Below are 23,943 nucleotides of genomic sequence, written 5' to 3'. Positions count from 1 at the left end.
ATTGTAAAATATTGGCTATATTCCATGCTGTACAATATATCCTTGTAGCTTATGTTATACATAGTAGTTTGTACCTCTTAATTCCCTGCCCCTATAGTGCCCCTCCCCACTGGTAACCACTAGGTTGTTCTCTGTGTCTGTGGATCTGTTTTTTTGTTTTTGTTGTTATATTCATTAGTTTGTTGTATTTTTTAGATTTCACATATAAGTGATATCATACAGTATTTGTTCTTCTGTGTCTGACTGACTTCACTTAGCATGTGCTATGTTGTTTCAGTTGTGTCCGACTCTTTGCGACTCAGTGGGCTGCAGCCCTCCAGGCTCCTCTGTGGGATTCTCTAGGCAAGAATACTGGAGTGCCATTTCCTCCTCCAGAGGATCTTCCCCCACCCTGGGATCAAACCCGCATCTCTTAGGCTCCATTGGCAGGCAGGTTCTTTACCACTAGTGCCACATGGGAATCACCTTTCTTAGCATGCTGCTGCTGCTGCTGAGTCACTTCAGTCGTGTCCGACTCTGTGCGACCCCACAGACAGAAGCCCACCAGGCTCCCGCATCCCTGGGAGTCTCCAGGCAAGAACACTGGAGTGAGTTGCCGTTTCCTTCTCCAATGTGTGAAAGTGAAAGTGAAGTCGCTCAGTCATGTCCGACCCTTAACGACCCCACGGACTGCAGCCCACCAGGCTCCTCCATCCATGGGATTTTCCAGGCAAGAGCACTGGAGCAGCTTGCCATTGCTTGCTCCGTTTCTTAGCATAATCCCCTGCAAATCCATCCATGTTGTTGCAAATGGCAAAGTTTCATTCTTTTTTATGGCTGAATAGTGTTCTGGTCGGAGAAGGCAATGGCAAGCCACTCCAGTACTATTGCCTGGAGAATCCCAGGGACGGGGAGCCTGGTGGGCTTCCGTCTGTGGGGTCACACACACAGAGTCGGACACGATTGAAGTGACTTAGCAGCAGCAGCAGTGTTCTGATGTGTGTGTGTGTGTGTGTATACACACCACATCTTCTTTATCCATTCATTGCATATCTTGGTAATTGTAAATAATGCAGCTGTGAACATGGGAGTGTGTGTATCTTGTTGAATTAGTTTTTTGTTGTTTTTGTTAAATATATACCCAGGAGTGGAATTGCTGGGTCATATGGTGATTCTGTTTTTAGTTTTTTGAGAAACCTCTATACTGTTTTCCACACTGGCTGTGCCAATTAATTTTCCTCCATATGTTCTTTGTGTTCTCTTTGATGATAGCCATTCTGTGACGTAATAATACCTCATTGTCGTTTTGATTTGTATTTCCATAATGATTAGTAATATTGAGCATCTTTTCATGTGCCTGTAGGTCATCTGCATTTCCTCTTTGGAAAAATGTCTATCCAGGTCTTCTGCCCATTTTTTTGATAGTGAGTTGTATGAGCTGTTTATATGTTTTTTATATTAACCCCTTATCAGTTTTATCATTTGCAAATATTTTCTCCCATTCAGTAGGTTGTCTTTTCGTTTTATCAATGGTTTCCTTTACTCTTTAAAAGCTTTTAGGTCCCATTTGTTTATTTTTACTCTCATTTCCTTTGCTTTAGGAGACAGATATTGCTATAATTTATCTCAAAGAGTATTCTGCTTATGTTTTCCTCTAGGAGTTTTATGGTTTCTGGTCTTACGTTTATGTCTTTAATCCATTTTGAGTTTTTTGGGTTTTTTTTAGAAAATATTCTAATTTTTTTCTTTTGCATGTAGCTGTCCAGTTTTCCAGCACCTCAGATATTAACTTTTAAAAATGATTTTATTCAGATATATTTTTACACACCATAGAATCCACCCATTGAAAGTGGTTGAAAGTGATTCCGTGATTTTTTTTGTATATCGATAAAGAAAGCTGAGCACAGAAGAATTGTTGCTTTTGAAATGTGGTGTTGGAGAAGACTCTTGAGAGTCCCTTGGACTGCAAGGAGATCCAACCAGTCCATCCTAAAGGAAATCAGTCCTGGGTGTTCATTGGAAGGACTGATATTGAAGCTGAAACTCCAATATTTTGGCCACCTGATGTGAAGAGCTGACTCGTTTGAAAAGACCCTGATGTTGGAAAAGATTGAAGGCAGGAGGAGAAGGGGACGACAGAGGATTAGATGGTTAGATGGCATCACCAACTCAATGGACATGAGTTTGGGTGGACCCTGGGAGTTGGTGATGGACAGGGAGGCCTGGTGTGCTGTGGTTCATGGGGTCGCAAAGAGTCGGACACGACTGAGCGACTGAACTGAACTGAACTGAACTGAAAGTTTTATAGCCATTGCCACAGTTAATTTCAGAACATTTTCATCAACCCAGGAAAAAACCCTGTACTTACTGGTACTCAGTTCTCTCTATTGCCTCCTAGCCTTAGGAAACCACTAACTTATTTTGTGTCTTTATAGATTTGCCTAATTCTGGGCATTATATATAAATGGAATTATATAATCTTTTGTGCCTGACTTCTTTCACTTAGCATATTTTTGACGTTCATTCATGTAGCATGTGTCAGTACTTCATTCCTTTTTATGGCTGAATAATATTCCATTAAGTGTATACATCATATTTTGTTTACCTATTAATCTGTTTTGACATCTTTTTGCTGTTATGAATAATACTACTAGGAACATTCATGTACAAATATTCAAGTATCTATTTGCAGTTCTTTTGGATATATACCTAGGAGTGGAATTGCTGAGTCATATGGTAATTTTATGTTTAACTTTTTGAGAAACCACCAAACTGTTTTCCAGAGCAGCTGCATCATTTTAGTTTCCCCCAGGCAATGTATGAGAGTTCCAGTTTCTCCATATCCTTGCCAACACTTGTTATTTTTCCATAATAACTATCCTGGTGGCTGTGAAGTATCTCATTGTGGTTTTGATTTGCATTTTCCTGTTGACTAATAATAATAATGTTTAGAATCTTTTCAAATCCTTGCTGGAGAAATTTTTGTTCAAATACTTTGCCTATTTTCTAAATTGGGTTATTTGTCTTTTTGTTGTTAAGTTTTAAGAGTTCTTTATGTATTCTGGTTACTAGGCCCTTATCGGAGAAGGAAATGGCAACCCACTCCAGTTTTCTTGCCTAGAGAATCCCGTGGACAGAGGAGCCTGGTGGGCTACTGCCTATAGGGTCTCACAGAGTTGGACACGACTGAAGCGACTTAGCATGCACGCATGCTTTGGAGAAGGAAATGGCAACCCACTGCAGTATTCTTGCCTGGAAAATCCCAGGGACAGAGGAGCCTGGTGGGCTGCCATCTATGGGGTCGCACAGAGCTGGACACTACTGAAGCAACTTAGCAACAGCAGCAGCAGGCCCTTATCAGATACATAATTTGCAAGTATCTTTTCCTATTCTGTAGGTTGTATTTTTTTCACTGTCAAGTATTGCTTAATGCACAAAATTTAAAAATTTGTGTGTACAATAAATGTTTTCTTGCTCAAGCTTTTGGTATCATAGCTAAGAATTTATTGCCAGATCCAGTCATGAACATTTACCCCTATGTTTTCTTATAAGTTTTATAGTTTTAGTTCTTATATTTAGATCATTGATTTTTTTTTTTTAATTTTACATTGGAGTATAGTTGATTTGCAGTGTTTTGTTAGTTTCAGGTATACAGCAGAGCAATTCAATTATACACATATCTATTCTTTTTCAGAATCTTCTCCCATATAGACTATGATAGTGTATTGAGTAGAATTCCCTGTGGTCTACAGTAGGTCTTTGTCGGTTATCTATTTTACATATAGTATTGTGTATATATATCAATCCCAACCTCCTCGTTTACCCCTCTGCCCATCATTGATCCATTTTCAGATCTCTCTTTTTTTTTACGGTGTGAGGTATGAATTCAGCTTTATTATTTGGTGTAGTTATCCAGTCATTCAGTATCACTTGTTGAAAAGACTGTTCTTTTCCCAGTCTTGGCCCCGTTGTTGAAAATCAGTTGTCCGTGGATGTATGGATTTATTTGTTGACTCTCTTCTGTTCCATTGATCATTGTTTATTGTTACACCAATATCATACAGTTTTGATTACTGTAGCTGTGTAGTCAGTTTTTAACTTGTGAAGTGTTAAGTTATCCAGCTTTGTTCTTTTTCAAAATTGTTTTGACTATCTGAGGCCCTCTGCATTCCCATGGGAATTTTAGTATCACCTTATCAGTTTTCACAGCAGTGAAAAGAAACAGCTGGGATTTTTATAGGAATTGTGTTGAATCTGTTTATCAAATTAGCAAGTGTTCCATCTTAAGTCTTTCAGTCTGTGAATATGGTATCTTTCTACTTAATTAGATATTGTTTAATTTCTTCCAACAGTTCTTTAGTTTTTGTTGTAAAAGACTAGCACTTATTTTGTTAAATTTATTCCTAAATATTTTATTTTTTTTGGATGCTACTGTAAATGGAATTGTTTTGTTTCATTTTTGGATTATGCATTCCAAGTATATTGAAATACAATTAATTTTGTATATTGACCCTATTAAGAGCTAAATAAAAAAAAATTTGTAATTGGAGTTATTTTATAATGTTATGAAAAGAGTTTAATATTCTTATATTCTTATTGTTTATCCCTTCTATAAAATTCCTTAAGTTCACACAAAACAATAGTTTTGTTTCATAAAAGCCTCATTTTTGTTACAGGGAGAGAGCCTCAATTGCATTTGTTTAAGAGAATAGCATATTTATTCACATATTTGCTGGGGTAGAGCTGAGGGAGTTATTTTTCCTAAATAAGAAAGATGTCGAGTGGTATTTTTAAAATACAACCTGTGTCTTGACCACCTTCAAAATGGGACAGTGATTCTCTGTGGCTCCATTATGTTTCTAATGAGACACCATTAGAGTCAATCCAATAATTAACTCTTTTCTTTCATTTTGTGAAGTTGAGGAAGAGCTGTGTATTACCAACAAGATATAGGAGAATCCTAAATATCTTCTCTCATTTTTAAGTCTATTTCAACTGAATGCGGTCTATTTTGGTGTGCTTATATTCAGTATTTCTAACGTACTTAATATATTGGAGTTTCTTGTAGGAAACCAAAACATTAACTCCTTCCCCCCTACTTATTTTCTTTCTCCTATCTAATAGAAGTCAGTCCTTACAAATATTTCATTGCCACTTAAAAACCAAACAAATATCTTTTAAACAGATTTGAAATCAGGAAAAAACTGAAAACAGCCAAAAAGAAAGAAAAGAAAGAAAAAAAGAAAAAGCAAGAAGAGGAGCAGGAAAAGAAAAAACTGACACAGATTCAAGAATCTCAGGTAGGAGATACAGTAGTCCGTGTTATCCAAAGAGTAATACCTCTGTTCTGAGTGTATATGTATGTTTATGTAAAAGATGGGTTTATATTATAATCAGCTTAGGTCAGTTAGTACAAGACTGTTCATGTGGTGTCATTCATCTTGTAGGTTTCATTAATCTCTGGACATATCATTTCACCATTAGCTGTGCTGTTTAACTCCTTGGGAATTCTACTGAAGTCTGCATGTAAAAAAGCAGCTCATTGGTGTGTGAGCATTCCTTAAGGGAAAGTTGGTAAACTTCCTGTCCCAGGTAGCTAAATTGGTTATGATGTTTACTCAGGTGTATGTCATCCTGAACTTAGTAATAAATGTAGCTGGGAAAATTAGTCATCTCTGCGTTTATCACAGAAAGCTTTGTTGACAGTATTAACAAATATTAGCTACGATCTAGGGAGTTCTTTCAGAAAGTGTTTACTCTGATATTTCTTTGGCTTCCTCTTTATTAGCCAGATAAGACAGGGACTGACTATACTGCTCAGTCCTCTTTGTCCACAAGAGGATGCTGTCTTCCCTTAAGCAAATTTCAGTTTCTCAGCCAATATAGATTCACATTGGAGAACTGAATTATTGTTAGTTACAGAGAATGTTATCAGCTGTTGGTGAAGAGAACCATCCTACATACCTTTCCCTTTGCAGGTAACATCCCACAACAAGGAACGACGTTCCAAACGGGATGAGAAACTAGATAAGAAATCTCAAGCCATGGAGGAACTAAAGGCAGAGCGAGAAAAACGGAAGAACAGAACAGGTAAGTGGGGAGAATGTAATGGCTACTTTATGTCTTTGATCATATGATTTGACTTCCAGATGCCATTTTTATCCCCTCCCCCCCGCCCTGCCCACCCTTTTAGCCCCTCCCCCCTGCCCTGCCCACCCTTTTAGCTCTCTAGTACAGACAATAGTACAAGATAATAGTACAATCAACTCATGAACCCATCCTCTAACTTCAGCAGTCAGCTCATAGCCAATCTTATTAAATCTGTACTGCCTATTCCTTTGGGTTATTTTTAATATTTATTTTTATTTATTTGGCTGCACCAGGTCTTAGTTGTGGCATGTGGAATCTTTAGTTGCGGCATGTGGAATCTTTAGTTGCGGCATGTGAACTGTTGAGTTTCAACGTGTGGGATCTAGTTTCCTCACCAGGGATGGAACCTAGGCCACCTGCATTGGGAGTGCAGAGTCTTAGCCACTGAACCACCAGGGAAGTCCCTCTTTGGGTTATTTTAAAGTAAATCCCAGCATCATCACATTTCAACCATAAATACTTCAATATGTATTTCTAAAAGGACTCTTCAATATAACTACAGTACCATTACCACAGCTAAAAAAAGTGACAAATATTTTCTTCCAGTCTGTAGGTTGTCTTTTTGTTTTATTTATGGTTTCCTTTGCTATGCAAAAGCTTGTAAATTTGAGTTGGTCCCATTTGTTTATTTTGGTTTTATTTCTATTGCCTTGGGAGACAGGGAAAACATTGGTGTGATTTATATTAGAGAATGTTTTGCCTGTGTTCTCTTCTAGGAGTTTTATGGTGTCATGTCTCATATTTAAGTCTTTAAGCCACAAAATGGTGATATCATTCTTTCATCTATTATCTGGTATACTTATATAAAGAGAAACTTACCAGCTATTCAGTTACCACCAGGGATATATTTGTATTTACTAGTTCTCAAAAGAATGAGATAGTTCCTTAGCAAACTCCAACTGTAACCAGTGAGATTTGTTTGTTTGTTTTGAATATCCTTGGGAACTCATGGATTTTTAACATACTTTATGTTTTTATCACATTGCAGTTATTATTATTGAGACTCAAATTGTCTTATCTTCAACCAGTTGTAGCCTGAATTCTTTTGACAGGAAACAGAGGCCTTAGTCTTTAATAATCCAGTGGTCTTCCCTAGCTTTCTTGCTTTCTGGATTTAGAGTCAGCCATTTCTCTAAGGAGCCCAATTCATCTTTGTGCTTTGGGATGGGTTTTTTTCTTCCTCATGAGAAATTGTATTTTAACTATAGTCTAGGCACAATGAATGCTACTGGATTGGTTATTACTTCTCAGTCTTTCTGATATCCAGAGCTAGGATTTTTTTTTTTTTAGGATAAATTTATTTTGAGCCTCATACTGATATATCTGTTTCAAAACTAGGATGCCAAGGTTTTTTTGTTTTGTTTTGTTTTTGCTTCATAACAGCTTTCTTGAGGTATAATTAAGGTACCATACTGTTTACTCTTAAAGCATACAGGGCAGTGGCCTTTAGTATATTCACAGCTGTGTAATAAAACTCAATGAGTTTTCAAGTGTTTCATTACTCTAAAAAGAGTCACCCCCTCAGTCCTGTTATCTCCCAGCCCTAGGCAACCACTGTCTACTTTCTGTCACTATGGACTTGCCTGTTCTGGACGTTTCATGTAAATGGAATCATATACTGTATGGTCTCTGTGTCTGACTTCTTTTACTTAGCATGCTTTCTAGAGTCACCCATGTTGTAGCATGTATCATACTTCTTCCTTTTATGTTTGAATAATGTTCCATTATATGTCTGTACACTTTTTATTTGTCCCTTCACCTCTTGAGCGACACTGGATTGTTTTCACTTTTTGACTGTTACAAATAATGCTGCTCTGAGCATTTATGTGTAGGTTGTTGGGTAGACAGATTTTTACTTCTCTTGCCTGTACATTTAGTGGAATTGTTGAAGCATATGATAACTTTGTGTTTGACCTTTTGAGAAACTGCCAGGCAGTTTTCCAAGAGACTTAACCATTTTGCATTTTCACCAGCAACGTATGAGCATTCTCCCCTGTTTTCACATCCTTACTAACACTTGTCATTGTCTTTTTTATTATAACCATCTTAGTGGGTATGAAGTGGTATCTTACCATGGTTTTCTCTGTTTTTTGTTGTTATTAAGTAGAAGGACTTCTTTAATTATTTTCAATTTTAGTCCTTTATCTTATATATGATTTACAACTGTTTTCTCCTGATCTATAGGTTGTCTGTTTCCTCTTGATAGTGTTGTTTGATGCATAAAAGTTAATTTTGATGAAGTACTATTTATCTTCTACTGTTTATCCACTTTTTCTCTTTTGTTGCCTGTGCTTTGGATATCATATCCAATAAATCATTGCCAAATGCAGTGTCATAAAGTTTTCCCCCTATTTCCTTCGAAAAGTTTGATAGTTTTAACTGTTACATGTAGATCTTTGATTCATTTTAATTTTTTTTTGTATAGTTGGAGGTAAGAGTCCACCTTTTTTTGTCATGTGAGATATCTAGTTTTCCCAACACAAGGTTTTGAAATGACTGTCATTTCACTATTGATCGGTCTTGACATCCTTATCAGAAATCTTCTAACCATAGATGCAAAGGTTTATTTCTAGGCTCTCTATTTCATTGATCTGTGTATCTTTCAAATGACTTTTTTAAGGTCACTTGTTGGGAGTTCCTTGGTGGTCTAGTGGTTAGAATTTGATGCTTTCACTGCCTTGGCCTGTGCTCAGTCCCTGGTCAGGGTCCTGAGATCCCACAAGCCAGGTGGCGTGGCCCAAAAAAAAGTCACTTATTACAGTTCTTTTTGTGTGGTTGTGCCATCAAGTGAATACTTTGTTTCATTTTGTTTGTGATCTGTAGAGATGATATTATTATTATTATTTTGTTTTATGATTATATAAATATAAAATACAAGGTTCCAAAGTCAAACTTTCTAAATAAGGTATGTTCAAAGAATATACCCTTCCGTTTCACTCCTTGCCTCCCTCCCATAGTAGGCAGCCTTCCTTTTTAGTTTTTTAAACAAAAGGAACAGATTCACCTTCCATCTTGAATTAATGGTAGCGCATTATACACACTTTTCTCTACCTTGCTTTTTTCACTTACTCATATATTCTAGAGATAACTCCTTAGTTTTTAGGTCGAGCAGTGGTTGGTAGACTACCTGTTTTGTAATGATTTGGTTGGAATAGAGCAATGCCCATTTTTTCATAATTGTCTGTGGCTGCTTTCTGTCTACAGTAGCAAAGTTGTGTAGTTGATACAGTAACCATATGAAGCCCATCCTAAAATATTTACTATCTGTTCATTTAGAAGATTTTCTGACTCAGGATGCGATGTAATGGCTCAAGTTGGCTCATTCCTTGTTTCACAGCTGCAGGGTAGTTCACTGGGTCAGTGTGCTAGAGGTGATTCAGCCACTCCCCTTTGCAGACATTTGGGTTGTTTTCAGTCTTGTGCTATTACATGTAGTGCTGCAAATTCAAAATAAGGTTTCCCTGAAAGACTCTGAAGACATCTTTAGTTTTTCCTCATTTTTCCTGCCCATCTCCAAGTGTTTTGAGAACAATAAAAGACAAGTGTCAGCAGAGTTGGTGTCCCTTTTTGCCCACTTGGTGACTCTTCCAACACCCCCCCACCTCCTTTATTTTTGTCTGCTGGGGCTTGACATTTGGTATGACTTTAAACTTTCTGGGTAATTCATTGTATAGATAGCCCAAGTAATCACAATCCAGGCCAGAGACGATGGAGTTATCTATTAAATCTTTTTCTGCATTCCAGTCCTTTTTTTCAGAGATGAAAGATGTTTCAGTTTCTTATTGAGAGAACCTCAGTAAACATTTCCTTTTTTTTTTTAAGCTGAGCTCCTCGCCAAGAAACAGCCATTAAAAACCAGTGAGGTGTACTCTGACGACGAGGAGGAAGAGGAGGATGACAAGTCCAGTGAAAAGTCAGACCGCTCATCCCGAACATCGTCATCTGATGAGGAAGAGGAGTAAGCTGTGCACATTTTGGTCTGGTAGTCAGGATGGGTGGGTTCTACGGGGAAAGGCTTAGTGTAGTTTCCAAATATCTCCTCCTGTTTGGTGACAAACTGTGGTTTGGTCAAGTACCCTGAATTGCCGAGCTGAGTTTGCTAGCACATCAGCCAAACAGGCTTCTGCCTTTGGCTTGTAGGCTGCGCCCCTGAACATTTCATCAGGATTTGGCAGGTAGGAATTGCCTTCATGTCACCCTCAGATTGGCCAAGAGCTCCCATTGGTTTTCTTTCTCTGATAGTGGGTTATCTGGGATGGCAGCCTCATTCGAGACAGTTCACAGTCCTGGTTAGGAACAGGATTGTAGTCCCACTTTCCTGTTGCTTCATGTATTTCTCCTGCTGGGTGAAATCACATATACTTTGGTTGAGTTAAGTTTTAAGAAGTTGGTATTTTTTATTTACCTTGATCTGTTAGTACAATGAACAGTTTTCCCAGCATCCTTTGTTTCTCACAGGAAAGAAGAGATCCCTCCAAAATCACAACCGGTCTCCTTACCAGAGGAATTGAATCGGGTTCGATTATCACGGCATAAGCTGGAACGTTGGTGTCACATGCCCTTCTTCGCTAAAACAGTCACAGGATGTTTTGTACGGATTGGCATTGGAAACCACAACAGCAAACCAGTTTACCGGGTTAGTAGTTCTTTCCTTGGACAGTTGTAGGATGTTTTAAATATAATGATTCTTGGCTAAGAGTATGAACTGCTGAACAAACCTGTCACTTTTCTGCTACCATTTGATGGGAAAACAGATTCCAGTTGAGATGTCATTAGATTAGCCACAATCTGAGGCAACCAGGGATCAAGCTGACCTGCTGCCAGGAAGAGTACTTGGAGCCCAAAAGTTTAGATTTAGAATGATTTCTCTACCCTTACATATAAAAGCAAGACGGGAGCCATTTATGAAGTCTTTGTCAGGAGTTGTGTAATCTGGAAGATTTATTCATTTGAAAAATAATGAAAATTTCCATGTTACATATTAAGTGACTTCTGGAACAGGGAGTTATATTGAGGTTTAAGAAATAAACAAAACCTTCCAACCTGTTGGGATTGTTTTGTGAGTTCCAGCTCTGCTTCTGTGGTCTGGATGACTAGAACATAGCAGCTGGTTGGTTTTCTTTTTTTTTTGTTTGTTTTGTTCCGAGTTGTTTGATTTTAACCTATGTTTACCCCCTTGTGTGAGGACCAGTGGCTATGCCACGTCCCAGAAACCTTGGCAGCAGAAACAGACCTCATGGTCTTCACATTTGATTGATAAAACTGACCTCTGAAAGCCAGGTGCACCCCCAATAAGGCAGAATTCAGTTAGAGGGGAATTTGCCAATGGGGCCCACCAGGCTAACTGTGTCCTCACTTACTCTGGGCACAGGTGCTTGCCTGTCTGAGTCCTAAGCCTGAGAACAGTGCCCAGAACACCTTGAAGCTGTGGGCTCCTCTCAGTTTAGGGTCACTCATCTGTACTCAGGCAGATGAAGCCAGAGGGTAGGGTGGAGGACTTCGAACGAGTGTGTTGTGACTGGTGTCTCTGTTCTCACTTAGGTTGCTGAGATCACGGGTGTTGTGGAAACCGCCAAAGTTTACCAGCTTGGTGGCACCAGAACAAACAAAGGGCTACAGCTACGGTAGGAGAGGTGCTTCTGTGGCCAATTCTGTTACCACTGCAAAGAGGCATTGCTTGTTGGGGTTGTTGTTCACTCCCAGTGTTCTTGTTCTTATAATACTGTTTGTATTGTCCCCACCAGGGACTTGGAGGGAAACTTGTATTCTGCCTTTGCCTATAGGGAAGGTAGGATGTATCTGTCTCATAGGGGATGTTGAGTGGTGGAACACATAGAAGGAAGACAATCACAAGACCCACTCCTCCCAGAGTCCTCCGGGCATTCCTCAATGAGTGTGGTCAGGAGGCTTGCTTCTTGTTCTGGCTCCGTCACCAACTAACCTGATCTCTCACAAGCCAGGTCACCTTTTTGGATTTAGTTTGTGCCTCACTAATATGCTGGCTACATGCCACAGTTGTAGGCATCAGGATAGAGGTGAGAACAAAATACCCAAGTCCCTACCTCCTTGGAGCCTGAAAATTCTAAAGGCCCCATATAGGGAAGGGATAGAAGTAGCCTGCCAGGTCACTGAAGATAGTGGGTCACAGACACATCTCTGCCATGGCTTTATTTGGCCTCTGTGGTCTCTCTGTTCTGTTCTCCCATTCCCATCATTTCTCCTGGACTGTTGAAAAGAGCCAGTTGGGTCGGCGGTAGCCATGACATGCCAAGAATGACTGTCCCTGTGAGGCAGACACTGACTCACGTGGCCGGCACAGGGATCAGTAGAAAGTCAGTGTTCTTTCTCTCTAAGGATAGAGCCTCCTTGTCATTCAGATACCTTGGTAACATTTTGTATTCTTGATGCCAGTTGACTGTGACCGATTTTATCATAGATGGACTTTTGAAGCACTGGCTAAGTCCACTTGCTTCCAGTGCTCGCTCTGATGCTTAATCATGGCTGCTCTTTAGAACAACCTGGAAGGTTTTTTGTTGTTGTTTGTGTTATTTCAGTGGCTGGTTCCTACTCCCAGAGATTCTAATTCAGTTGATCTAGAGTAGTGCCTTGGTGTTGGAAGTTTTGTAAATCTGCGTAGATGATTCTAAACGGTGGCCAAGATAGAGGCCCTTGGAGATAGGCAGTGTGGAGTCTGGTGGGATTGATCTGCTAGCGCTGCAGTCAGCATGGCCATTCCTGAAGCTGCTGTCTCTTTTTCATGTAGGCACGGCAGTGACCAGCGAGTGTTCCGCCTAGAGTTCGTCTCAAACCAAGAGTTCACAGAGAGCGAATTCATGAAGTGGAAAGAAGCGGTAAGTGGGTAGACAGCACCTCCCTAGCAGTTACTCCTGGAAACACTGAAAGAGCCTCTTTCCAAAATTCTTGATTATAAACAACCCTTTTATTGCGTTTTGGTCCAGATGTTCTCTGCTGGCATGCAGTTGCCCACTCTAGATGAAATCAATAAGAAGGAATTATCTATTAAAGAAGCTCTTAATTATAAATTCAATGACCAGGACATTGAAGAGGTAAGAAACGTGGTATCCCAGAGTCTGGAGGCTCATCAAGAGCCAAGTGTTAGAGAAGATCATGCCTGTCTTTTCTTTCTTGTATTTTGACATTTTTAGCTCTACCACTATTGCATGAGGAAGAGGGAATTCTGTTATTACTACCTTAGAATCTATAGTTCATCAGAATTTTCTCGTACACTGTCACTTGAAGTCATAGCCTAACAAAGTAGAGTCAGGGCTCAGGGATCTCTGCTAGGCTTGGTCCTTCGAGAGTTTCCTTTCTCCAAAACATTTTGGTAAAATTGTTTGATCTCTGTTCTCTTGGACAGTGGCTAGCCTTACAGTACAAGGTCCTTGGGCTGCTGCTGTTTATTGGTGCATGTTCCTTCACGCTAGCCTGGAAGAATCTCCGTGACCCCGGAAGCAGCATAGTACCCCTTGGAATGAACTCGCTCTGTGTGTGGGGCATGGCACTGCCATAGGAAGAGCAGCCCTCTTTTAACTAGCTGCTTACCTCCACAATGGGCTCATCTGTCCTGCCTACAAAAGTAGTTTAGGAATACCTCACTGCTGGTGTCTCCTCCTCTCTGGTACAGATTGTAAAAGAGAAAGAAAGATTCAGGAAAGCTCCACCCAACTACGCTATGAAGAAAACGCAGCTTCTGAAGGAAAAGGTGAGGACTTGTGTTGGAAATTCTTTCCCTGTCCTGTAAGGAGATACGGAAACCAGACTTGTTCATCCTCTGCCAAGTCAATAGTGGCAGGATTGGGAGAAAATGCGGGGCTTGACTGTAAGCAGCATAGATTTTCTTAGCATCTGGGCAGCATCCCTTGGCTGTTTTCCTTTCTCTAAATGGAAGCTTATCTTGCCTGTTCCATTCTCCTCCCCTTCTAGTCATTTTAGTTTCATGTGTAGTAAGATAGACCCCAGGGTAGTATCGGCACTGGGCCCGAACAGACAAATGATACTGCCAGGCCCACTGCGGCGGGTGGTTTTCTAGTCTTCGTGTCGGCTGAGGTGAGCCTTGTTAGGGTGAGTTGGCCAGGCGGGGCCTGGGTTCTGAGGTGTTTGCTTTTGCTATTCCTTCATACCTCCTGTCATTTGTTCATCATGTGAGATATCTTGCCTGTGTTGGAAGGAAGGGGACACTTGATACAGAGCTGGTCATTGCCAAAATCTCATGCATCTGTCTGTGTGCAGGCCATGGCTGAGGACCTGGGGGATCAGGACAAGGCCAAACAAATCCAAGACCAGCTGAACGAGCTAGAGGAGCGAGCAGAGGCCTTGGACCGCCAGCGGACCAAGAACATATCTGCTATAAGGTGTGCTTCAGAGCCTGTTTTGATGGGGCTCCTATCCTTGGTCCACAGTTATCAGGCGAGCCGTGGCCTTGTGCGTGCTATGCTCCAGTGACTCCACGTATCTGGAGTCAGGCATCATGGTTCCCTCCCTCCTTTCACAGCCCACTGACTCATCCCTCTTCCTCCCCCGACAGTTACATCAACCAGCGGAACCGGGAGTGGAACATTGTGGAGTCTGAGAAGGCCCTTGTGGTGAGTGAGACAGCTTGATCTGGATCACTAAGTGTAGTTTTAATTAATAAAACAACATGTAATCCTTTCTGTATCTCACCTGAGTATGTTTTAATTATTAAAGTAGCGTGCACACTTAACACACACATAGTCTGTCTGTACACATACCACTGTATAAGGTATTAATTTATAATAAAAAGCAGCAGTCTTCTGTGCTAACCCCTCCCCATCTTTAGATTCTATTCCACGCATATTTATTTTTATCAGTTTCCAGTTTTTTTCTTTTTGTTGTTGCTCCCATAATCTTTTCTGGTGTTCTTGAAGGGAAAAGGCTAATAGACAGCCTTTGACTTTTTCAGGCCCTTGCAAAGACTGTTACTTATACCTATGCTTATGATAAATGAGAGGCGCGGGCGGGCAGGAGACAGAGTTCTGTAACACATGCTCTCTGTTTCAGGCTGAAAGTCACAACATGAAAAACCAACAGATGGATCCCTTTACCAGGCGACAGTGTAAACCTACCATCGTTTCTAATGTGAGTGCCTAAAGAGGACATATTTAGTCAGGACCTAGATTCTGGGACATAAATGAATTCCATTAGGAGATGAATAAGGAAGTTAAAAATAATGTTGTCTTAGTGGGATTTGCTTGCCTCAAACACCTGGGTCTGGATACTTACTTTTTTCTTACTGTAGGACATACAGGTAGTAAAAACCCGGCATGGATTTTAGAAACCTATGGACTAACGTGTGATGCCAGGGCAGGTTTACCAGTGCAGCAGACATGAGGAATGTGTAGGCTAGATCGCCTAGCAAGGGCCTGGCTGGACTGGACTTCAAAGCTTCTAACTGTCCCTTTTTGTAGCCTGGAGGGAAACCCCACTGAACTGCTGATGGGCCTACTATGGTGCTTGTGTTAGTGGTGGTAGGTGGGATAGAAACTGGTGGTAGGACCGTGTGAGTGTTGAAGAGTCTCTAAAATAACTTTCTTTTTCTCTCAGTCTAGAGACCCAGCTGTTCAGGCTGCCATATTGGCCCAGCTGAACGCAAAATACGGTTCTGGAGTGTTACCAGATGCTCCAAAGGAAATGAGCAAGGCAAGTATAACACTGAAGCTCGGCCACTGGCTTGGACACCAGAGCAGGCACTTCCTGGTTTGGGCTTGATTGTCCCCACCTGGAGGAACTTGGCGTCCCACTTGCAGTCCTTTCTTCATCCTCATTATTTACAAATGTAATAAACAGCTACTGAATTTTGGTCAGATGACGTAAGTTCTGAACCCAACACCACTACTTCATGAAACCCCTGACTGTGGCTTTAGGCAGCTGACCTCTAGCCTTCTAATCCACATTTTCTCCTGTGTAAAGTGGGGTAATATTATATACCCTGCCTAACTCATAGGGCAGTCAGGAGTAGATGATATGTAAGGATGAGACAGTTGTAAAAGTGAAAGCTCCTTGTAAACTGAAATGTTAAACCAAGAGAAACTGCTCAATTAGAAGCCATTTTCTGCCTTTTCCTGAGGAGCCCAAACTCCCAGAAATTCCAGAGATCTTGGGTCAGGGGTGACTTGTTGTCTTAAGCCTACCCTTTCTACCCTCACACCACAGACATGAACCTTTTCTTCCCTCTCCTCTTAGGCTCAGAAATGAAACCTCTTTGTGGACTCTCCCGTCCTCCCTCTGAGAGAGGAAATCAGAAAAGTCTTTAATAGGAAGATCTAATGAACTTGAGCAGCAGTTTTTACCATTAGTGGTTGCTGCTTCTTGAAGTCCAGTTGCATTTATCCGTTTGTAATTAGTTTTTCTCTTCCTATTGCAGGGTCAGGGAAAGGATAAAGATTTGAATTCTAAGTCAGCCAGTGACCTCTCAGAAGACTTGTTCAAAGTACATGACTTCGACGTGAAGATTGATTTACAAGTTCCCAGCTCAGGTAGGTGAAGGTAGAGATTGGTCATGGCCAAGGACCAGGGTGGCTCCATGACTCTCAGCCAGCAAGGAGGCCTGCTTTTGGGGAAGAAATGGAGATGTCTAGTCACCTGTATTTATGGAGGCCAGAGTAAAATAGGCTTCAAGTCTGTCTTGAGAGGGAATAGGGACAGTCAGAAAGGCTACCTGGAGGAGTGAAGCACAAGACTGGGGGACCTCAGATGCTGGTTTGCTCTTCTTTCCTGTAGAATCAAAGGCTTTGGCCATCACCTCCAAGGCTCCGCCGGCCAAGGATGGAGCTCCAAGGAGATCTCTGAACTTGGAAGACTACAAAAAACGACGAGGGCTTATCTGAGCGCACCCAGCCTGCTGCGTCTGACCCCGCATGCCCATCACAGTGTCCCGCCTTTGCTCCTTTCCTCTGATTTGCCCTCACTGGGCTGGAGCAGCAGGAGAACTGGGAAGAGACTCTAAACTGCCAGTCATCTGTAATATAAACCATTTGCTGTATAGACTTCCCTGGTCTGCAACATCTCCACCAGCCCCCCAGGACCCACCCAATGTGCGCCTGGGCTCTCTTGGGCTTTATCCATGTCTTTAGATTTGTGTTTGCCTTTTTCTTTTTTTTTTTAAACCACAGTTCATTGGCCACTCTGCACGCATTCAGTATTACCGTGGAGCTGGGCTTCTTGTTGGAGCCCCCAGCAGCAGCACTGGGCAGCGTCCTGTACGGGATGGCCCTGGGCCCAACCATTGAACATTTGGCCCCTGGCCCTTGGGGAGTGGAGGCTGGACACTCGCAGTCCCCTCTCCTCTCTCATCTTTCTCTTCTTCCGATCTTACGGAAGAAGGGTTTTCAAAACCCAATTTAGTTTCCAAAAAGTGTACATTTGTGGGGAGGGAGGGGGGTCTATTTGAGAGAGAGTGTGTATGTGTGTATGTGTCTGTAAGTGTGTGGATTTTTTATCATTTTTTTAAAATGCAGTACTCTTTGTATCTGTCTGTCATGGGGCTATAGCTGTTTCAGATTTTTTTCAGCTGTACTTGAGCATCTGAAACTGCAAGAAAGAAACTCATTAAATGTGATTCTTCTTACGAAACAGGCCTGACTGCTGTAGCTGTGTAACTTCTCCCCCACCTACTCTTTCCCATCACTTTCCCACCTCGGAGAAATCTCCCCAGTTTGGCCCCTGCCCTGTCAGCTGTGTCCTGGCAGGTGGGAGGGAAGCCCATGGCTAGGTACTAGGGAGGCACAGGTATCTTGCTCAGCCCATGTGTTCAGCCCACAGCTTCTTGGCTGTATGTAGAGTGTGTGCTTTCCCTGCCCCATGTACTTGTCTCTTCCTAGTGATTCTGTTTTGCCGTTTCAGCAAGAATAATATTTTGTTCTGTTTTTTAAGAGAAAGCATTCAACATGAATGTGGAGAGAACGAACACAAAAGATATAGGTTGCAGATGTTAAAAGCATGTGCAGTTCTGTGTGTGTGTATACATATATATGGTAAGCATATATATTGTGCAGCTAGGGTGAAGCCAGCAAAGAAGTATGTATGTCTTTATAAAATGTTTGCAAAGAGATAAGCTGACTGCTTGATAATCATTCTCAGGTGTAAAGCTCCAAGTGTAAATAAAAGTGGCATTTAACAAATCTTTTCAGAACAAAGTACAGCTGACTATATGAAACATGAACTAAGCTAAAGGAACAGCTGAGAGCTGCTGATTCCCACAAGAGGGAGCGGAATCTCAAAGCCCCGCTTTGTATCTCTTCACCCTACTTTCTGTAAGAAAGTGGGATGATGGGAAATCATGGATTAAGTTGTATTTAAACAAAAAGGAACCTGGTAACTCTTCTGGGTTTAGTAGAGCCTCAGTGTTGCTTTAACTTAGTTTACACTTTTTTTATTTAAAAAAAGCAGCAATCAATGTTTTTTTAAAAAGAATTGTGACTGTAAAATTGATAAATATGACTGTAACACAGCTATATGGTGGCTGTGACAGTTCAGTTGGGCAAAGGAGTGGTGGTGGACTCATTAAAATCATATATACTTGAATAGTCCATTGACCAAAACTCTTTATAGACTGTTGTGTAAATGTGGAATCACAGACTGTTAAACATTGCCTGGACTCCAGAGGAGTCCTGGAGGCTGCTGGGACCTCTCGTATCATGACAAACTTGGACTTTTTTTCTTTCTTGTTTTAAAAGACATGAAATGATAGAATCCATATAATTTGCTGGAGACATTCTGATCCACCATGTAGATCTGTATTTAGTATCATTTGGATTTGGAGAAGTGTCGGTTACATTATGGCTGTGTAATAAAATTTTTATTAAAACTGCATCACACTGTAGCCACTGTGCCACTACCTCCCCACATGCAGCTGCTGAAACTTTCGTTCTGAGACGCCAAAAACAGCAGGGAGCAGAGCCAACCAAAGAAGACCGACAGTTAACTTCTCACCTGAGTAGCCTATTTTGGTGATTGGAATCAAGACTGAGGACTTGTCTGCAGTCTCAACTGAGGCAGGGCCTCTGAACTGAGATCTTGACCAGGCATAATACATTGGCTTTATCCCACTAACTGAGCTTCTTGGAGGTTTGAGGTACTTCTTGCGCTGGGGAATGGCAGCAGTGACCCACTGCTCCACCCCTACTCCACCCCCCAGGTGGTTTCAGTGTTGAAGGGTGTGGCACCTAAAGCTGCTTTATACATTTTTCACTTCCTTCCAAGAAGCAAAAAGGCCAATGTCCGTATGCCGAGCTCATGATGTATAGAGGTCTGTTTGTCTGTCTTGCTTCTGACAGGTGCAGGGAAAGTCTTCCTGCCTGCAGCTTTCCTTCAAAGAGAATGCTTTTGTTTTCTTTGTTTCTGTGAAGTCCTGACCTGTCACTCAAACTGTACAGATATTTGTAAATAAACTTTATGCCCTGTTTTAACAAGGGAGTCAGATTTAGTCCAAAGACTGCATCCTAAGTGGCAACTCTCAAAGTTATGTTTTAAAAGTCCAAGAGAGCCTCTCGCTTGGTTTCTCTCCCTCCCCCTTGGTTTCTCTCCCTCCCCCTACTCTTAGCCCTGAACCACCACCCCCCCAAGTGAAAGTGGCTGTTGTTAACTCTTCAGCTACCCAGTTCCCCAGAAGCCTCTCTGAGACACTGGCTGTCTAAAGCCAAGGCAACCTCCAACTGGCCTAGTTTATTTCCTACTTTGGAAGATACCAACAAGCTCTAACAGAACTAGGCAGGCCCCTGATACACTGCATAACCCTAGTGAGAGTGTCATCCTAGCTTTCAGTTGGCTGAGGTATAGTTTCTTTGTTAACCTGTTTTCTGCCTGTCGTGAGTGTGAAGGGGAACCCAGGGCTTGTGAGTATGGCTCTGGAGGAAATACTGATATCCTTCCCTTAGGGCCCCAGCTGGGGACATCTGTAAGGCTCCCTGCCCTCACTACATGAGGCTGTCTCTCAAACCTTTCTAGACCTGGGAATGTAGGGGGTGGCAAAAGCAATGGTACAAGCCCAGTCCAGGCCTGCCTTTGATGTTGGGAGAGGTGGGTCCCTGGGGCTCACCTAGCAACTGCATCTAATGAGGTTTCCTTAAACTCCCTATCACACCAGCCACCTGATTGTTGGAAGCAGTGGGCTCCTGGGCCCTAGAGAGCAGAGATTATAGTCCAGCCTAGAGGACAGCCTTGTCTAGTTATTTCCCAGGGTTCTCTGCTGTGAGGCAGCCACTGGCTGTGACTGCCTTGGGTGGAGGAATGCAGGGGGGACAGGGGTGCAGGGTCTATTGGCTATCCCATGGTAGTGGCGTCCAGGAATGGGGAAGTCACGGGCCTCCAGCTCAGATACTTTTGTGTGACTTGCCTAACTAAAGTGGGTACCTGAACTGCTTTGGGGAGGAGAGGTTTGGAGGGAGCAGCACCACTAGATGGTGAGGGCAGAGGGGCAGTCTGCCTTCTCTGTAAGGTTCCCCAGGGCCAGAGTTTCTTGGCCCAGAATAGGGGCTTAGCCAGTGCAGCACAGGCGTACTGAGGGCTTCCAGATTGTGCTCTGGACCTGAGGGAGAGCCTAAAAGCCACAAGGTAAGGGGGCTCAGTGCAGCGTTCATACCCTAGCTCTACCACTTAACTACCTAGGGCTGAAGCTGGTTAACTCTTCTGAGCCCATTCCCCATCTTTAACATAAAATCTATCTGGAGCCTGTTCAAGATGAAGTGTTCCTTTTCCCAGTAAAGTTTCAGTAAGTGCTGTTGTCAGAGTAGAGGCCATTAGGCCTCACAGGAGAGACTTGGAGCAGAGTGGAGGATGGGGGTGGAAGGAGCAGTGTGATGGAATGGATCAGAAGCCACAGAATAGCCCCAGTGCCAGCAGAGGGCATGAAGCTCCAGAAGCTGGAGCATTTGGCCCAGAAACTCCACTGGCTCCAACCTAGGAGTGTGTGTGTGTGTTGAAGGGAGGAAAGAAGGTCAAGAAACTCAGTCTCCCTATGGAGGATCCGATGATCACTGGGGCTGGCCAGGAGAACTGTCCAGAGAAGGACAGCTGACTTTTGGTCCCAACTTCCTGCTACCATTTATTCTCTGCAGCCCCAACACACACCCTCTTTACTGATGGTTGGTCTGAAAGCATCCTCCTGCTCCCAGCCCTCACTGGCTCCAAAGGTCTCCAATTCACCACTGCCCCAGGGGACTCAGAAAGACTGTAAGGGTTCACCTCCCTAACACCACGGAGAGTAATTAAAACATAAAAACCGTGTCAAACTGAAAAATAAGTGTAAAGAAGTTCAAGTTCTGATCTGTTTCATGATGACTTAATAGCATCTTCAGAATATCACTTTTTTGTCTCTTTTAGCTGTCCATGACCCTGCATTTTCCCAGTGGTTCAATGATCAGCCTGCAATGCAGTACATGTGGGTTCAGTTTCTGGGACAGGAAGGTCCCCTGGAGAAGGAAATGGCAACCCACTCCAGTATTCTTGTCTGGATAATCCCATGGACAGAGGAGCCTGGTGGGCTACAGTCCATGAGGTCACAAATAGACATGACTGAATCGACTTAGCAGGCGCACACGTACGACCCTGTGTCGCTAAATTCATGCGGAGAACACATTTTGCTTAGCCATAAACACATCCACCTCTCCTGAAACGCACAGGTCTATCCCCATCGATTTTTCCCTGGAGAACTACTCATCACCCTTCAGCGCTCAAAAGTCACCTCCTCCAGGAAACCTTCCCTGATTACCTCTTCCTGCTCTGCTTTGGGAGCACCTAGGCTTCCCACTCCAGTACTCTTGCCTGGGAAATCCCATGGACAGAGGGGCCTGGTGGGCTGCAGTCCATGGGGTCTCGAAGAGTCGGACACAACTGAGCAACTTCACTTTCACTTCACTTTCATGCATTGGAGAAGGAAATGGCAACCCTCTCCAGTGTTCTTGCCTGGAGAATCCCAGGGACGGCGGAGCCTGGTGGGCTGCAGTCTATGGGGTCGCACAGAGTCGGACACGACTGACGCGACTTAGCAGCAGCAGCAGCAGCAGCAGCAGGCTTCCCTAGGGCGGCACACACCACGCTGTAGTAGTTATCTGTGAGTCTCCACCTTCATCCTGGGACCTAGTTAACGCTCAATAAACGCAGTGGAGGAAAGGGGGGCGAGACCAGAAGACCGCGTTCTGGGATTTCTGACCCCACCACTCCCTTCTATCGTGTCCCCTGACTGCAGCGGACGCGGGAATGAGATGCGGTGGTGCCACTCCTGCAGTAGCAGCCCAAGCTGTCCGTCCTGCGGGTTCAACCTGAGTCCGCGAGTAAAACAGCTGTGGCAGATGGGAGCTATCCCCTCACGGCCCCGACGAGTCAACAGCCTCCGCCTCTGTTCGCCCACTCGCGACCTCAGTGACCTTGGAGTCCAGGTCCGAGTGCCCCACGGGGCGGAGACCACACCGCCTGCACGTGCATGCGCTCACCACGCACGTCTCCAACTGTGGACCCCGGCCGGACGCGCGCCCCGGAGGCTTCCCCACACCCGCCCCCCACCCGCCACTGGGAGCTGGGGCCTCAGATTGCGGTGCTCCTGGAGGGTGGCGTGAGGGGCCCCGGAGACTGATGCGAAGGAGCAAGCATCAGCTCTGCGAACCTGAGGCCTGCGCGCCGCTTCCCAGTGGCTCCTGTTTCCACCTGGCCACTGGAGGCTCTCTGCGCACCCCGGGTGGAGGTCACGCTGCAGGCAGAGATCACAAATGTAATTAGGGGATGCGCCCACCTGGGGCGGAGAAAGATCTGGAGGTACCCTGGTAGGCATGTGAGGGACAGAGAAAGACTGCATCCCTGACCTCAGACACTACCAGTCCCCTCTGCCTCCCCTTGGCCACTGGCAGAGATTCTGAGGGTTCTGAGTTTTAGAGAGAGGGAGGAGGGGGAACCACAGGAACACAGGCTCCTGGGAGGGATGGGAAACCTTGTTTCTGAAGTGTGTCAGGAGAGAAAATGTTCTTACTGAGCATACACAGGTGTGGTGACACATTTTGACTGTTTTGGAGGAGGATGATTCAGAGGGTGGCGGGTCAGTGAATGCTGCTAGGTCCCAAGTTTTATCAGAAGATATTCCCAGGATATTTCCACAAATTGTATCGATTATGGGGTCAGAGATTGCATAGGGAGGAGGAGAAACCCAGAGGCAAGGAAAAGGGTCTGGGGTTGTCAAGTGAAGATGGCTGTTCACTCCTCTTTCCAGGAGGAAGGAGAACACCAATTCTTCCCCATTTGCAATAACCCTGGCTCTGGCAAACCCTTCAGCACTGTCTCTACCATGCTCTGGGCAGAAAAGGGCTTCAGACTGACCAGGGTTGGAGAATGAATGGTTTGCAGGAAGCAGCTGAAGACCAAGGTCTCACTGAAAGTTCCTAGGAAACAGTAAATACAGCCTTTTTGCATCCTGGGGCCTGTTTTCTTTCTTTTCTTGTTTAAAACTGCATGGTGTGGCATGTGGGGATTGTAGTTCCCTAACCACAGATGGAATCCATGCCCCATGCATTGGAAGCACAGAATCTCCTGGGGCCTGTTTTCTGTTGTGTCCTTTCTCATTTCCTTCCTCCAAAAGACAATGTAAAATGATGTCCCACTACCCCTAGTAAGGGATCATTCCTGTATCCCTTTCACGTACCACAATGGCTTGTTCATAGCAGCTGCTTAATGAAAGTTAATTTGCTCTATAAATGACAAATGAGTCATAGGTCACAGAATATTGGAATTTTGGGGTCAGAAACTCCCTTGGAGGACACTAAGCCTCACAGAGCATGTCTGGGAATTGTTGAC

The 23,943-nt window shown here is 43.3% G+C and overlaps 1 protein-coding gene across 1 annotated transcript in view; it reads left to right on the top strand.

The window, feature by feature from the left end:
• RTF1 (RTF1 homolog, Paf1/RNA polymerase II complex component) overlaps positions 1–18,988 on the top strand; it is a 46,143-nt gene extending 27,155 nt beyond the window's left edge. The window contains exons 5-18 of the mRNA XM_055436236.2: positions 5,165–5,279; positions 5,958–6,069; positions 9,952–10,087; positions 10,588–10,765; positions 11,671–11,753; positions 12,893–12,980; positions 13,089–13,196; positions 13,775–13,852; positions 14,380–14,501; positions 14,675–14,732; positions 15,169–15,246; positions 15,712–15,807; positions 16,532–16,643; positions 16,888–18,988. Of these exons, the coding sequence (XP_055292211.2) occupies positions 5,165–5,279; positions 5,958–6,069; positions 9,952–10,087; positions 10,588–10,765; positions 11,671–11,753; positions 12,893–12,980; positions 13,089–13,196; positions 13,775–13,852; positions 14,380–14,501; positions 14,675–14,732; positions 15,169–15,246; positions 15,712–15,807; positions 16,532–16,643; positions 16,888–16,994 (1,471 nt within the window). The 3' untranslated portion in view covers positions 16,995–18,988. The remainder of the gene's footprint in view (positions 1–5,164; positions 5,280–5,957; positions 6,070–9,951; positions 10,088–10,587; positions 10,766–11,670; positions 11,754–12,892; positions 12,981–13,088; positions 13,197–13,774; positions 13,853–14,379; positions 14,502–14,674; positions 14,733–15,168; positions 15,247–15,711; positions 15,808–16,531; positions 16,644–16,887) is intronic.
• The last annotated feature ends 4,955 nt before the right edge of the window (positions 18,989–23,943 follow it).

Source organism: Moschus berezovskii, chromosome 9, assembly GCF_049115385.1.
Source record: "Moschus berezovskii isolate FMDL1 chromosome 9, NW_MosBer_1.0, whole genome shotgun sequence".
NCBI lineage: Eukaryota > Metazoa > Chordata > Mammalia > Artiodactyla > Moschidae > Moschus > Moschus berezovskii.
Note: the sequence above shows the minus strand (reverse complement) of the source record. Positions and strands in the feature narration are given on the sequence as shown.